The sequence below is a fragment of the Rhopilema esculentum genome, unplaced genomic scaffold, assembly GCF_057945365.1.
Source record: "Rhopilema esculentum isolate cy_ngs unplaced genomic scaffold, ASM5794536v1 HiC_scaffold_36, whole genome shotgun sequence".
Lineage (NCBI taxonomy): Eukaryota > Metazoa > Cnidaria > Scyphozoa > Rhizostomeae > Rhizostomatidae > Rhopilema > Rhopilema esculentum.
In genome coordinates, this window is record NW_028300847.1 from 1,609,151 (window position 1) to 1,621,835 (window position 12,685).

At 37.6% G+C, this 12,685-nt stretch overlaps 1 protein-coding gene across 3 annotated transcripts in view; it reads right to left on the minus strand.

Moving 5' to 3' along the window:
- Positions 1 to 12,685, minus strand: part of LOC135687967 (uncharacterized) — a 43,657-nt gene continuing 30,972 nt past the window's right edge. For all 3 annotated transcript variants that reach the window (XM_065204608.2, XM_065204605.2, XM_089115636.1), the window contains 11 exons: positions 12,436 to 12,549; positions 10,559 to 10,700; positions 9,717 to 10,005; positions 8,375 to 8,611; positions 7,867 to 8,084; positions 6,920 to 7,193; positions 6,274 to 6,756; positions 5,743 to 5,969; positions 5,255 to 5,458; positions 4,117 to 4,347; positions 1 to 3,673 (listed from right to left, as the gene is read on the minus strand). In XM_065204608.2, coding sequence (XP_065060680.2) covers positions 1,331 to 3,673; positions 4,117 to 4,347; positions 5,255 to 5,458; positions 5,743 to 5,969; positions 6,274 to 6,756; positions 6,920 to 7,193; positions 7,867 to 8,084; positions 8,375 to 8,611; positions 9,717 to 10,005; positions 10,559 to 10,700; positions 12,436 to 12,549 — 4,762 coding nt within the window. In that variant the 3' untranslated portion in view covers positions 1 to 1,330. The remainder of the gene's footprint in view (positions 3,674 to 4,116; positions 4,348 to 5,254; positions 5,459 to 5,742; positions 5,970 to 6,273; positions 6,757 to 6,919; positions 7,194 to 7,866; positions 8,085 to 8,374; positions 8,612 to 9,716; positions 10,006 to 10,558; positions 10,701 to 12,435; positions 12,550 to 12,685) is intronic.

A 12,685-nucleotide genomic window follows, 5' to 3' on the forward strand; every position in this document is an offset into this window, starting at 1 on the left:
TTCAAGTAGTTGTTTCTATGGAAATTCTCATTCAGATATCATATTACAAAAAAATGACCAATCAATGTATGCTAATTGTCAAAGTAATCTAAAACTCTAGTTGAATTTCAAATACTCAACGCTGCAACCCGCTATTTACAATATTGTTTTGTTGATGGTACCTCGCAATGGCGGAAGTTCAATTCAATGCAACCAGTCCCCTTGTAATTCCGTTTAAATCACAAGAAAGTATTTTAAACTTCATACTCTCGTCCTCCTGTCCATAAGACATTTGTGGCAACGTTTTCAAAAGTACATGAAAATCGCAGTTTATAATTAACAATATCAAAATGACTTATTCCCGGTAAACATTAAAGGGATTTCTTCAGCAATAGACTGAACTTCAAAATACTTCCCTTGCAATCTTCTAGGCTGCTGGACCTAGAGAAAACTTGTTGTTCACAGCTACATAGTAGGGAGATGTTTTGTAACAACGTTTCATCTATTCTACCATTAGACTAACTAGGCCTAAAAGTGAAATACAGAGAAAATAAAAGAGGGGCATAGATATTTGCGAGAATTCATCTGTACAACAGCTTACGACCTGTGGCCGCATTACAAAATTAGACGCAACAATTACATTTAAATGTGTTTGACAGCGATTTTTTACCAACGTAGAAATACCCTTTTCGAGGGAGAATGACAAATCAATAACATAGCGCAAGCATGGAATCACTTTGGCTCTAAAATCTTTTTAACTGCAAATTTAAGCCACGGAAGTTCGGGGTAAAGGGAATCTTTTCTAGTGGTACAATGCTTTCCAGTGAAAACAGATATGTGGTTTATCGGAACTTTGAGGCTTCCACTTAAAGACAGCGTTAAATTGATACCAAATTTAAAAAGCTATAGTCATAGAGGTGTCTCATAGTAGTGCGGTCTTTTAAAGAGGGCTTAGCTTACAGCATCATCAGTTGCCTAAAGGAGGCAGCCCGGGCCCAGCTAGGAATTTTTCAGTTCGGGGCCACCCAGTTGCAAGCATTAGTAAAACCATATAGACAAAATGTAAAATGGTAATCAGCAGATTTTCCCTTCATTTAGACTGGTTTATTATAAAGGCTTGGGACCCCTTAAACTCTTTTATCACATCCAGAATAGCAGCTTCGAAGTAAAATAACATCAAACACATTGTCTAACTGTTGGGGATCCTTGGTTTTTTGAACTAAAGGTAACGTTAGTCCGTTACGCCACCAAGGCTGTATCTTACTGAAAGGAGTTAATCGTATGGATAAGGTCATGCAAAGACGGTCTAAATTTTACAGTATCCCATCCAATCTATCGCGTTTGGTTGGGCTCAGCCGTCTGGTTCCCCAATATTGTTTGATCTTTCTCCGACATTTTCGAGTGGCGTCAGCCCATTTCCACCCATTGTGACAATTCCAGAGGGCATCGATGCAACGACAAAGTCTCCGTAAGGACTAATTTGATACGTTAAATCGTAAAAGTCAGTTGTGAATGTAGCAAGTTGTTGTCCCAGAACGAGGTCCCATAGAACAACATAAGAACAATGAAATCGAGACCGCACGGAATGAACTGCGCGACTTCCATCTTCTGACATACTTAAGCAATGCTTGTCATCCATATAGCCGCCCCTTATCGTCCGTATAGGCTCTGACAATGAGTATCTTAGGTCCCCATCACTAAGATTCCACACGCGCAAAACTGAATCAGCACTAGCAGAGAGGATACAATTTCCTTGTGTTGACACCAAGATCTTCAAAATTCGATGCAGTCTAACCTCCATCTCGTGAACTACAACTCCTTTCATTAAGTCCAGAACGAGAATCTGGTAGTCAGGTTCTGTTAAATGAACCAAGTAATGACCGTCTTCCGAAATGGCACAGATTTTATGAAATATTTGACCGTTCTTCAGAGAAAATGAATGCAGCTGTTGCCGACTTTTCAAGTTAACAACTGTTATTTCATCTTGCAGTGAATTTGAGGGCATTTCATCGTCTTTGCTGAATGAAATATCTTCCTGGCTATTGCGAAAAGTGTCTGCTTCCAAAATACACGCTCCGATTGCCCCGTTTTTCGATATAAGAATGTTGTGGAAATGACGGCCTTCAGGAGCCCTGTAATCCCAGACCACTTGCTTGCTGCGGATATTAAAGACATTTAGGCAAGTTAGATTGTCAGAGAGTGCTGCAATGTGGGAGCTGTCACAAACGGCAAAATACCTCTGCTCGCTTGGCAACTCTGTCATAATTTCTCCGCTGCTCAAGTCGAGTATGCACACCCTACCATCTTGCATTTCTACAGCAGCAGAATGGTTCACAGTTAAGGGTACTCGCTTAAGTGCCAAACCAGAGCAAACCCTTTCACAAACGCCTTTGGAATTATAAACAGATATGGTCTCTTTACTTCTACTCCATGTAATAAAAACATCCGGGAATTTATCAGAGAAGAGGATCCGTGTATCGACCGGATGACAGAGAAAAGATGATATTTGATTCTCAGAGGACGCGCCACATTCACTCGGAGGTCGTATCAAACAAGGAATAGAAGGCATAAGTAGATGGCCTTTACTCAAAGAATCGTTGATCAGTTTTTTCAAAGAAAAACTCTCAGTTACGTACGAATGAGTATTCTCGTTCAATTCATCGTTGATGTCTGTTTGTGAAATACATCTGTCATTTGATTTGTCAACAATGTCGCTCACTTTTACGGTGTGCTGTTCTTTTAATGAATCCTCGGCGGTTTTCCTTTCTTCTTGTTCATCATCAAAATTATGCACTTGTTCAGAATCCTCACTTGTGGTGCTATCCTTACCGTCGGGCGGCGGCAAAGAATGCTTTTCCATTTCTGCTACGCTTATAACACGACTGAATTCATGTGCTTTTACACACTGCTTCGGATGCAAGCGGGTAAAAATTTGCGCTGACAGCTGGTCAGGATCCAAGGCAAGTGCTTCTAGGGCTAATTCGAAAAACTCTTTCAAGATTTTTAAATCTAGATCATGTGAATAGGCAGACAGCGCGTAATAGAAATCGTTGATGATGTGACCCACGGACGTTGCGCGAAGTTTGTTGAGTAAAAACTCGTAGTTACAAATTGTGAGCTTCTTCAGCTCTTGCAGTCGGTTACAGCGAAGTAGATAGAGCGGCAGAAACTGCAGTCGCTGTAAGTTGCAACTTTGTTTTGGTGGCGGAGTCTTGCCAACGCTGTTTCGTTGAACATCGACTCGCTGGCCAGCTAAGCTTCCTTGACTTCTTCTGTAATCTGATCCTCTCTTATTGGCGTCGATTTTGTCATATGGTTCAAATGAGTTCGGCTCGTTCTCCAAAAAGTTTACAAGTTTCTGTGTCATACTTGACACAATTTCCTGTCCTTTGAGATATCGCTCCCTCACGACTGACTGAATGAACCGATGGAGCCAAGTGCAAACAATTTGGCCATTCATCCACTTCATAGTGACCAGACTAGCAAAAGATTTGAGAATCCTATTGACTAGGCCCTTCACCTTGCTGGCCGGAATGTGTTCCACCTGTTTGTTCATCAATGCATGGCAAAGACATCGTTTAGAAATGCCAAACTGAGAGACAGTTATCAGCGATGAAATCAAAGAAACATTGTCTTGTCCATGTTTTGTCTCGACTGCAGAGAAAATATCTCCAACGTACTGCGCCAAATCTACCTGCAAAAATAGGAAAGCAACTCGGTGATCGGTTGAGACTGAAAAAAATGGACAGAATTGACAAACCCATCCACATTTAACCCGTATCTCTAGGAGAAGATTCGACCAAATGTCATACAGATAAATGTAACAAATAAAGCACTTGCCAGATGACTAGCACTTGTCATTCTTAGGACACTGAGAAATAATCTTACTGTAAGGGAAAATACAAAGGTCAGCTACAAACAAATTTGCATCCTAGCTGTTTGGTAATTTATGCCCTGCTGCGGTATCAGAACTGTCAAGTTATCAAATAACAAGCTGGTCAAAGATATTTTCGAAATATATCAACTTGTTACTTAATTTCCATGAAAATTCTTAAAAATATTGCAATAGATAATTTAATTTGCAGGAGAGCAGATCACTTGTTAAGCACATGATTGAATATTGTATATTTGCCTTACTTGCGTGGACAGGTTAACTTTTTCATTTCCTCTCCAAGACTTTGCTTTGTGAAAAATTATGTTTACATAAACTGGTGACCAACACGAAATCAAAGAGTTGGAAATGGCAGATTTCTGTTGCTCGGAAAGCGTTCTGTCAGCCGCCACAAGCATTTTGTCAAGCATTTCAATGCCATCCTCGGTGGTTTTCGTAGGGATCTCCCTGTAGCTATTTATGTCAGTGTATACTTTCTACAACAAAAGAAGACGTTTCGTAAGCTTTTATCGATATATTTATGTTTGGTGAGCGACTCCTATTAAATGCAAGCAGTAAAAATTGTGCTGCCTGTAGAAGGCATAATTTGTCACTCTTACTATATAAACTTTACTATATAAAAGGAAGTCAATACTCTACAGTCAAAATAGATTCACGTTACAAATTATAAAATATTCTATGTGATTCCAATTGTCCAGGTAACCGGAAAATTATATTCAGGTGTGGCATTTGATTTGTTCTTTGTTTTTGGTCAATCAGTGACGGGTTATTCCTAGCCGAAGAGTCCACTTAGTAAAACCCTTTGTCTATACAAAGTAGGATTTTTGTTTGGATGTAAACAGATTCCGAAACGCTGAAATGAGAAGACCACCTTGCTTGCCCAATGAATTTAGAATTGCTGTCAGTATACGTTTTAGTGCACTCTTGAGCAAGTATTGACCTATGGCCGAAACAGGTTTAATCTTGAAGTGGTATGACTTTCAAAACTTTATAAACATGGCAGGGTGGTTCCATTTCCTGAAACAGCTGTTTGCTTGAAGCTCGTGGGAACATGTTGCTTCATTCTTTCGCAATTTTCTAAGTAGCCATGCTACGCACTATGCTTCACATCGTCATGAAAATTACTTAGGAATTTAACATAATTTGATTGGAAGGAATAGTATGAGTAGAATAGAATAATATGATCAAAATAGAGAAGGATATATTGGTGAGTTCAGGACTCGAATCAGTATGGGCAGCTAAAGAACAAATTAGAATATGCTACGTGTGGACATTTGAAAAAAAAGAGGTGAATTGATTTTATTTGGAAATATTTGTATATCAGTGGACGGTCTCTGACTAGCATTTAAATAGCGATTTCGTTACAAAGTCTTTAAGGCAAACCTGAGCTGATTTGAAATGGTCTTTATGAACAGAAATTATGATTTTGACATGATTTTGTAAGATGGCCGGAATGAAGCAAAACCATTGCAAATCTTCTTCAAAAATCTCTACGTCATCCAAGCCAGCAATGAATATGACAAGCGGCTGAGAATCGGTCGCAAACTGAAACAGGTTTGGCAAGAACTGAACAAGGTCTGGAAGATTCTAAAATAAAGAGAAAAATTATTTCAGGCAAATAAAAAATGTGGCGAACTTCTTGAATAACAGGACTGAACCATGATCTCTATTTTCAAATGTTAATTTGAACTTTGAAACGATCTAAAAGCCCCATGTTTTAAATATTCAACAAACTCCAAATATATCTCACGGAATGTTATTCTTCTTAAAGTGAGATCGACAGGTTTTTGAGAGAAGCGCAATATCTACATATCGCTTTCAAAACAAAAGGAAAACGCGCTTGCAACTAACAATAGCTCGAGATTACACACCTGTGGAACAGCAGCTGGGTCGGTTTTATATGCATAGCTTAGCTGTAAGCATATGCTCTGCAAAAGAAGATGCAGCGAGGTCGAGTCTCTTGTTGACCCAATGAACCTCGTAACTACGGTCGTGCCACTGCCAACCCAGGCCTTGGTCATTTCACTTGACTTTGCAATGACAGATGATCTTCCGCAACCGGACTCTCCATACAAGATTAGCGGCTTTGTGTAAGGGCCTACAGTGAATATGATACAGCCAATAACAACACACCACAAAAGGATCAAATGGTTTCAAGAAAACAGCAGAAAAACAGTTGATGGCGATTAGTTTACAAGAATATCAATAAAATATCTATAACGACTCAAATCTGGTGAAAAAAAATCTTAATCTCTTGAAATCGGAAGAATTTCTTTCATAATAGCAAGGAAGACATGAACATTTCCCACTGGTCACGACGGGGTATGAAAATGTAACTGCTCGCAGCTCGTCCAAAGAGGATGAAGGCAATACAATATATTTAAATGGTGTACTCTGGTTACCTTGCACATAGGCCTTAACGGTTTGCAATACATCAGCATGTCCCACAAACTCTCTTGATTTTTGCTGACATTCAAAACCGTGCGTACAAATTTCATCTCTTAGGTACGTCTGCCTTGAATATACTGAAGAAAACATTCGCATGATGTCAACCAGTTTACTCTTAATATGCAGCAACAATACTTCCTCTAGCAACTCAACATACGACTTTCTTTCGTTGGAGTCTTGTTTCACAGCCATCAATGTAGTTTTCAGTGTTATGACGTCAGATTCTTTAAGGCTACCAGATTCAAGCATCTTTTTTCGAAATTCATGCTTCAAGGATTCCAGTTGGTAGTATGTATTAGCATCTTGATCATCATCATACGCTTCCAACGTTGAAAATGATCGCGTGCACTTTCTTAAATCAGTGATTTTTCTTTCAATTGGAACTAGCTTGATAGAATCTAGGCTTGATATCAATTTGTTAACATGTTTCTCGGTTTCTGGAAAAGAACAGAAAAATTAATTCAAATAAAAATCGAGCACAGAAGAAGTGTTAAATCTGATTAATCACAATGCAATATTTTAAGTAAGTACTCGTTTATAAATTGTGTATCAAAACATTAAAAAGTCTACCATTTTTTCTAACAAAGAATATCTTTATACCTGGCTGAAAATTCTTCCACAAATCCTTTTCTCCTTCAAAACATTTTGACAACAAAGCTTTGCATATACTGACAAGGTTTTCTTTAACTTCGTTGTCCTCTTCTACGCTTCTCTTCAAGACATACGGACGAGAATTGTCGTTCTCTTCAACCTCATAGCATTTCTTCAAATGCGCTGCCTTGTCATCGGGCAGCAAGGAAGCCATTTTTTCAAAGTCTGCTGACGTGATTTCTGTGGGGATGGTCATTGGTCCAACTTTTTCTCCAAAACAACCCTAAAAAGGTATGCCACATAAGAGAGGTATGAATTGCAAATATCAACGTAAATGATGTTTCATACTTGAAAATACTTTCCTATCCACTCTCTGTTAAAACAAGGAAAATTAACAAAATTTTGTAGAACGATTGCTCAAAACAATGTCCTATACTTGGTAGGCATGCTATAGAGTGCTTGCATAAACTGCGCAGTTATGCATTTCACCGGTTTAAATCTGTTAGAAGGTGACCTGGATAATATTTTTAATGTGTTATAGAAAGTTGATACTCGACATGGACGCCTATGAGTGTTTTAAGGTTGAGTTTTGTTGTTGCGCGTCTGTTAATTCAAATCAATAGCGAAATTTGCAACTCAAGGAAAAAGTCAACCTTGCTCACTGATTTACAAAAAAGGCCGGATCGAGCTTCGATTGTGACTAGAATGTCGCAATCCGAGACGAGGGCCCTCTGTCTTCACGAATAAAAAAACATTCACCATTAGGTTTTGGATATGCGTCAACAATTGTGAGGACAATTTCAAGCGTCTAGAGACATAAGCTTACCATTTTTTAAAAATCACGAAAATAGCTTTGGAGTATTAGAAGAATTGTGGTCTGGAGAAGTAGAAAGAGCGCTGCATTGCGCTTTAAAGAGGTTTTAGCAAAGATTGTAGTTCGTTTCCTAAAATCTTACTAGTAACAAAACAGGAATGCCAAATCTCTTGATTTCCTCTATTTCTTCGCTTAATTGTCCCGCATCTTCATCCCCTATCACCCAACTACCAACTTTCTGTTCTTTTTTCTCCTGTGCACAGAGGTTGATGACGTCACATACAAAACCAAACCTACTGCAGAAATCAGCCAAGGTCGGGAGGCATTCTTCTATCAGGTATTTTCTTTCAATTTGAGTATCTAAGAAGAGTTTAAAAATTTAGCGAAAAACTTTGAGCCAGAAGTTTTCTAATTACTAACATAAAAATGTTTCATTGGTGAAAAAAGTTGCAAATTACACATTTTGAAGGGCGTCATTTAGTTATGGTCAAATAGATAATAAATGAAAAAAAATTAAATTGATCCAGTGACAGTAAAATTGTAAAAGCTTTAAAATGACTTCTAAATTCTCAGCTACTTTTTTATGAACATTGAGTTTGTCCCCTTTCTTTATAAGTTGTACTCTAGGTCTACCTATGAACAATAACTACCTGGTTTGCCGCAGACAATTACTTTGATCATTCGTGTCGATAAGTAGGATGATTGTTTTTCTTGAAGGTCAAAGTTCAGACACCTCAGCGAACTCATTCTAACCGTATGTCCAAATGAATGATACCCTAAGTTTGAAAGTGACTTTGAAGCGAGGCGCTGGAATAATGGCGGTGGGCGCTGTCCAGTTTGCTCTGGCAAAACAGGCAGCGGTTCATCGATTGGCAAGTCTTGGTCGCCTGTGACAAAATAGTTCAGATAATAAACACAATATATGAGTATATAAGACAGAACTCATTCGTAAAAATGTCCCAATGCATGACATGCTGTACGGGAAAGAATGTCGTTAAATAGTCAAGGAAATAACGGAATTTCTTACAGGTGCTGTTGATATGACTATGCATTTGTTTGAATATTTGAGGAGGAGCTTTTGTTATTGTTTACATCAATCACTACAACAGTTGGACGACAATTTATCCCTTCTATGGCGGACTTGGGGGAAGAAAATATTTTATACGGAATAGCAGCCTAAAAGGCAGTATTGGAAGAACATTTCATTCCATTGAGGATATCTGTGTCCCAGAACCAGCCCCTCCTCCCCTCCGAACTCACCCCCATTCTTTATAAACTTTTCCAGCTCTCCTATTCATTTGGTTTATTTCTATTCTTCTGCAAACTAGCCCAAGTCTTCCGAATTCCTAAAAAAGGGAAGAAGTCTGAGCCCACCTACTATCGTCCAATCGCTATAATTTCTCTCAAATCTAAAACAATAGAGGGCATCATCACCAAAAATCTACTTATGTTTCTTGAAACTAGCAAACTTCTTTTAAACCACCAGTATGGTTATTGCTAAGCGAGATCTTCCAGCGTATGCCATTGACGTTTGGTCCTCTTATCGAGAATGCGTGCCTCTTCGACAAATCCGATCCAAAACCATTAGCCTCATCAATAACTGCAACCTCACAAAGTCTCTTAAGTCTAATTTCCATCGGCGCTGTGTCACTGATTTCGCTAAATTTATAGATTTTACCAGGGCCATTGCTACAAGAGATCAGAGATATGATTTTCTATGCCCACACTTTCCAAGTCTTTTTGCCAAGATTACGAGCAGTGTCTAAAAACCCATCCTTCCCCCCAAGATTTTGTACACTTTAAACGCACCACCATCTTTCTGCTTTCCATATGCTTACAACCTATCTCTATTTAAATTAAAATTAGCAAGTTTGATCTTTCTCCTCTCTCTTCCTAACCAGTTCCTCCCTACACCTTGTTAGAGATCGTTATACGCTGCCGCGCCTTTCCTTGGCATTACCAACTAAAAATAGCAAATAAGCAGCAACATACCTGCTGATGATACTGATACTTCTGTGCTGTTTTTGTTAATTGTCAGTTTTCGCTTTGAAAATGTCTCTCTTGTCAGGCCTGCTTTATTCTCAAATGTCTCGAGTGTAGACACAGCCTCCTCTTCAGGCAATGTTTCTATCTTCTCTGGCTTTTTAACTGTCCGCAGTTCTGACGGGTCACTGTGGATATCTGGTGACGTAGTAGAATTCAGCTGGAAAGAATTATCCGACCTTGTACTGAGAGTCTTGCTCAAGGTTTCTCTTTTCACTGAATGCTGTGGCGTTGTGTACTAGAATGTGAATGAAAATGGTATCAAACTGTCGTTCTAAGCGTATGATTAACGTTAATACCCCATTTACAAAAACAGCCCAATAAAAATATTCAGTTGGTTCTTTTTATTAACATATTCTTAAATAGCAGAATCAAATACGGCAGGATTTGGAAATCAAATATGTCATTCAGTTTCAGAGTCGTTTTGGTATCATTTTATCACTTTTACCCAAGTTATTTATTTAACCTTGGGATGATTTAATTTTTCTCTGGTATTGAAAATATGGATGAAAAATCTAGGTACCCAAAATTTCTATCAAGTAACTTATCATATGAACATAGCATCGTATTTTTATCTTCATCTACACAAGAAGAAATAAGGACAAAAGCAAAACAGCCTTAGTAGAATATCCCACATAGTAGAAAATCTCACATAGCGTGCCAAAAAACGTGGGAACACAGTTGAAATTATATAAAAATGTTCATCACTTTCTTCAAATACCTCCAAGGTTTCCCTCCCCTTAGTGCTCCGAACATAATGAACAATCAAAATCATCAAATCTCAGACTTACCTCTGCCTGCAAACGAATTTTTTCGATAGGGTGTTCTTTAAAGTACTCGAGCATTTCATTAATCGACTCAAAATATTCGCCTCTAACAGAGACGCCACTTGCCATATTGAAAATGGCGTGATGTGCCACATATTCACCAAAACTGTCAAAAAAATATTAAATAAGTAGGTTCTTGAATCTGATTTAGGAAATTAACAATAACTAGTCACACATTTATTGGTGAAAAAATTGTTTCATTTAATTGGAAACAAAGAAGTTCGCTGAATAAGAAATACCGAAAATTTATGACGATTTCTGAAACGTAGAAGATTCTCTAATTGAAGAGAACAATGTTTTCTCCTATGAATTGGAAAAGGGGTTTATCTATTCGCCAAACTGTGAACAAAGCCAGCTACAAATATATTCAAAGCTATAATTTATTTTTTTGTAATTACTACAAATATTTTTATAGCTATAATTCCTTATTATTGTTATTACTACAAGTATATTTTTAACTATAATTCCTTATTAGTTTTTTTACTATATGGCTGACTTCCTTTAAATACTTATGAGTTTTGAATTTTATTTTTTTTCGTAACCTTTTCTTTTTATCATTACGATTGTAATAGTTTCATTTTGTGAAAACAGGCTAGCCAGTTACAAATTGCCTATGTAATAGAGAGACTTGTAATTGTAGTTTTAACTGGAATTCCAAATGAAAAGTTTCCATTACCATTATGAAAAGTTTCCATTATTATTCTTAAAAGTTTATGACGCTTACTGTTTTTTATATTAAAATGCTTTAAAGCTTGTTCACAATAAATATAATCAAATTTGACGCAACCGTAAATGGCCAGCCAAAGATGAAATCAAATGTGAAACATATATTAGCTAAAACACAAAAAGGTCTTGAAACTCAACGAGAGAGCACGATCGTGAAGATATCAATCGCAACTGCAAAAGAGATGAGGCCCTGTTCAAACGTCGAACTTATCATGTGCCGAATGAAATTCAATTAAATACGATTCAGGAACGACTTTGCGCGACTGTCATTTCAGACGTCGAACCAAATGTGTCGAGCTAAATAACTTCGAGTCGTTTACATGAAGTAGCTGGTAAAAGCGCGATGCGAAACATACAAATATGGCTATATTTTTCTAAGATGGCTGAATACAACTTGAAATTTTTTTGATGAAACCTATGTTGACGGACACTAGAAGAAAACATCGAGTACCCGAATACAGATTAAAAATAGCTAAAATCCTGGTAATAGGATCTAGAGTAGCCCTGCTCTAGTGTTTATTACTGACAAAACCAAGAGGATGATTTTAACATAAACACCAACAGTAAGAACTTGCTAAAGACTACCGCGAAACAATGCGCCGATATTTGGTGCTCAAACGACAAATACTGAAAGCCTCGGAAAGTGGAATTCATTCGATTTGTCTTATTCTTTATTTGTCATTTAATTTTGATTTGTGAGAAGTTCGACGTTTGAACAGGGCCTTAGAACTGGTTAAAAAGCACAAGCAACGTTATCGTAGATTTGATTTAAAGAGGCACTATTAAATTGGAATTGGTTTACTTTCCCAAACCAAATTAAAAGGCAGCAGAAAATCTCATACAATTATGTTTTTATGTTATTTTTATATGATTCATGACGCAATGGGCAGCTTGATACCCATTTTAACTATGTATAGTGTTTCAAACGAGAGCCAGAGACTTATATATTACTCCATAGAACTAAAAATATGACTAAAACCCGTGATACAGAATGTCAGTCCAACTGTTCCACATCTTGACTCAAATATCAGACTCTGGGGCATTTAGAATCAATGATAGGTGTTGTGTCGCCAACTGTTTTGCTAATTTCAAAATATCCCGAATAGGAATCTTACCTGACTGATAAAAATCTCTCCGATGAGACATCTTCGGTTAAAAGGAAAGTGCCCTCCTTGGCGTTCGTTAGGAAATTCTCTGCTTCATCTCGGGTGAAAGTGAAGAACAGCTTTCTGAAAGTATGAAAAAGTTCCGTTACAAAGCTCTTTACATTGAAATGAACAATCCTTAACATTTTTAGAGCGCTCTTTTCTTGACTTTCTGATAAAAGTATCTAACCAATCTCAAAATTTTCATTCCGAATTTAAA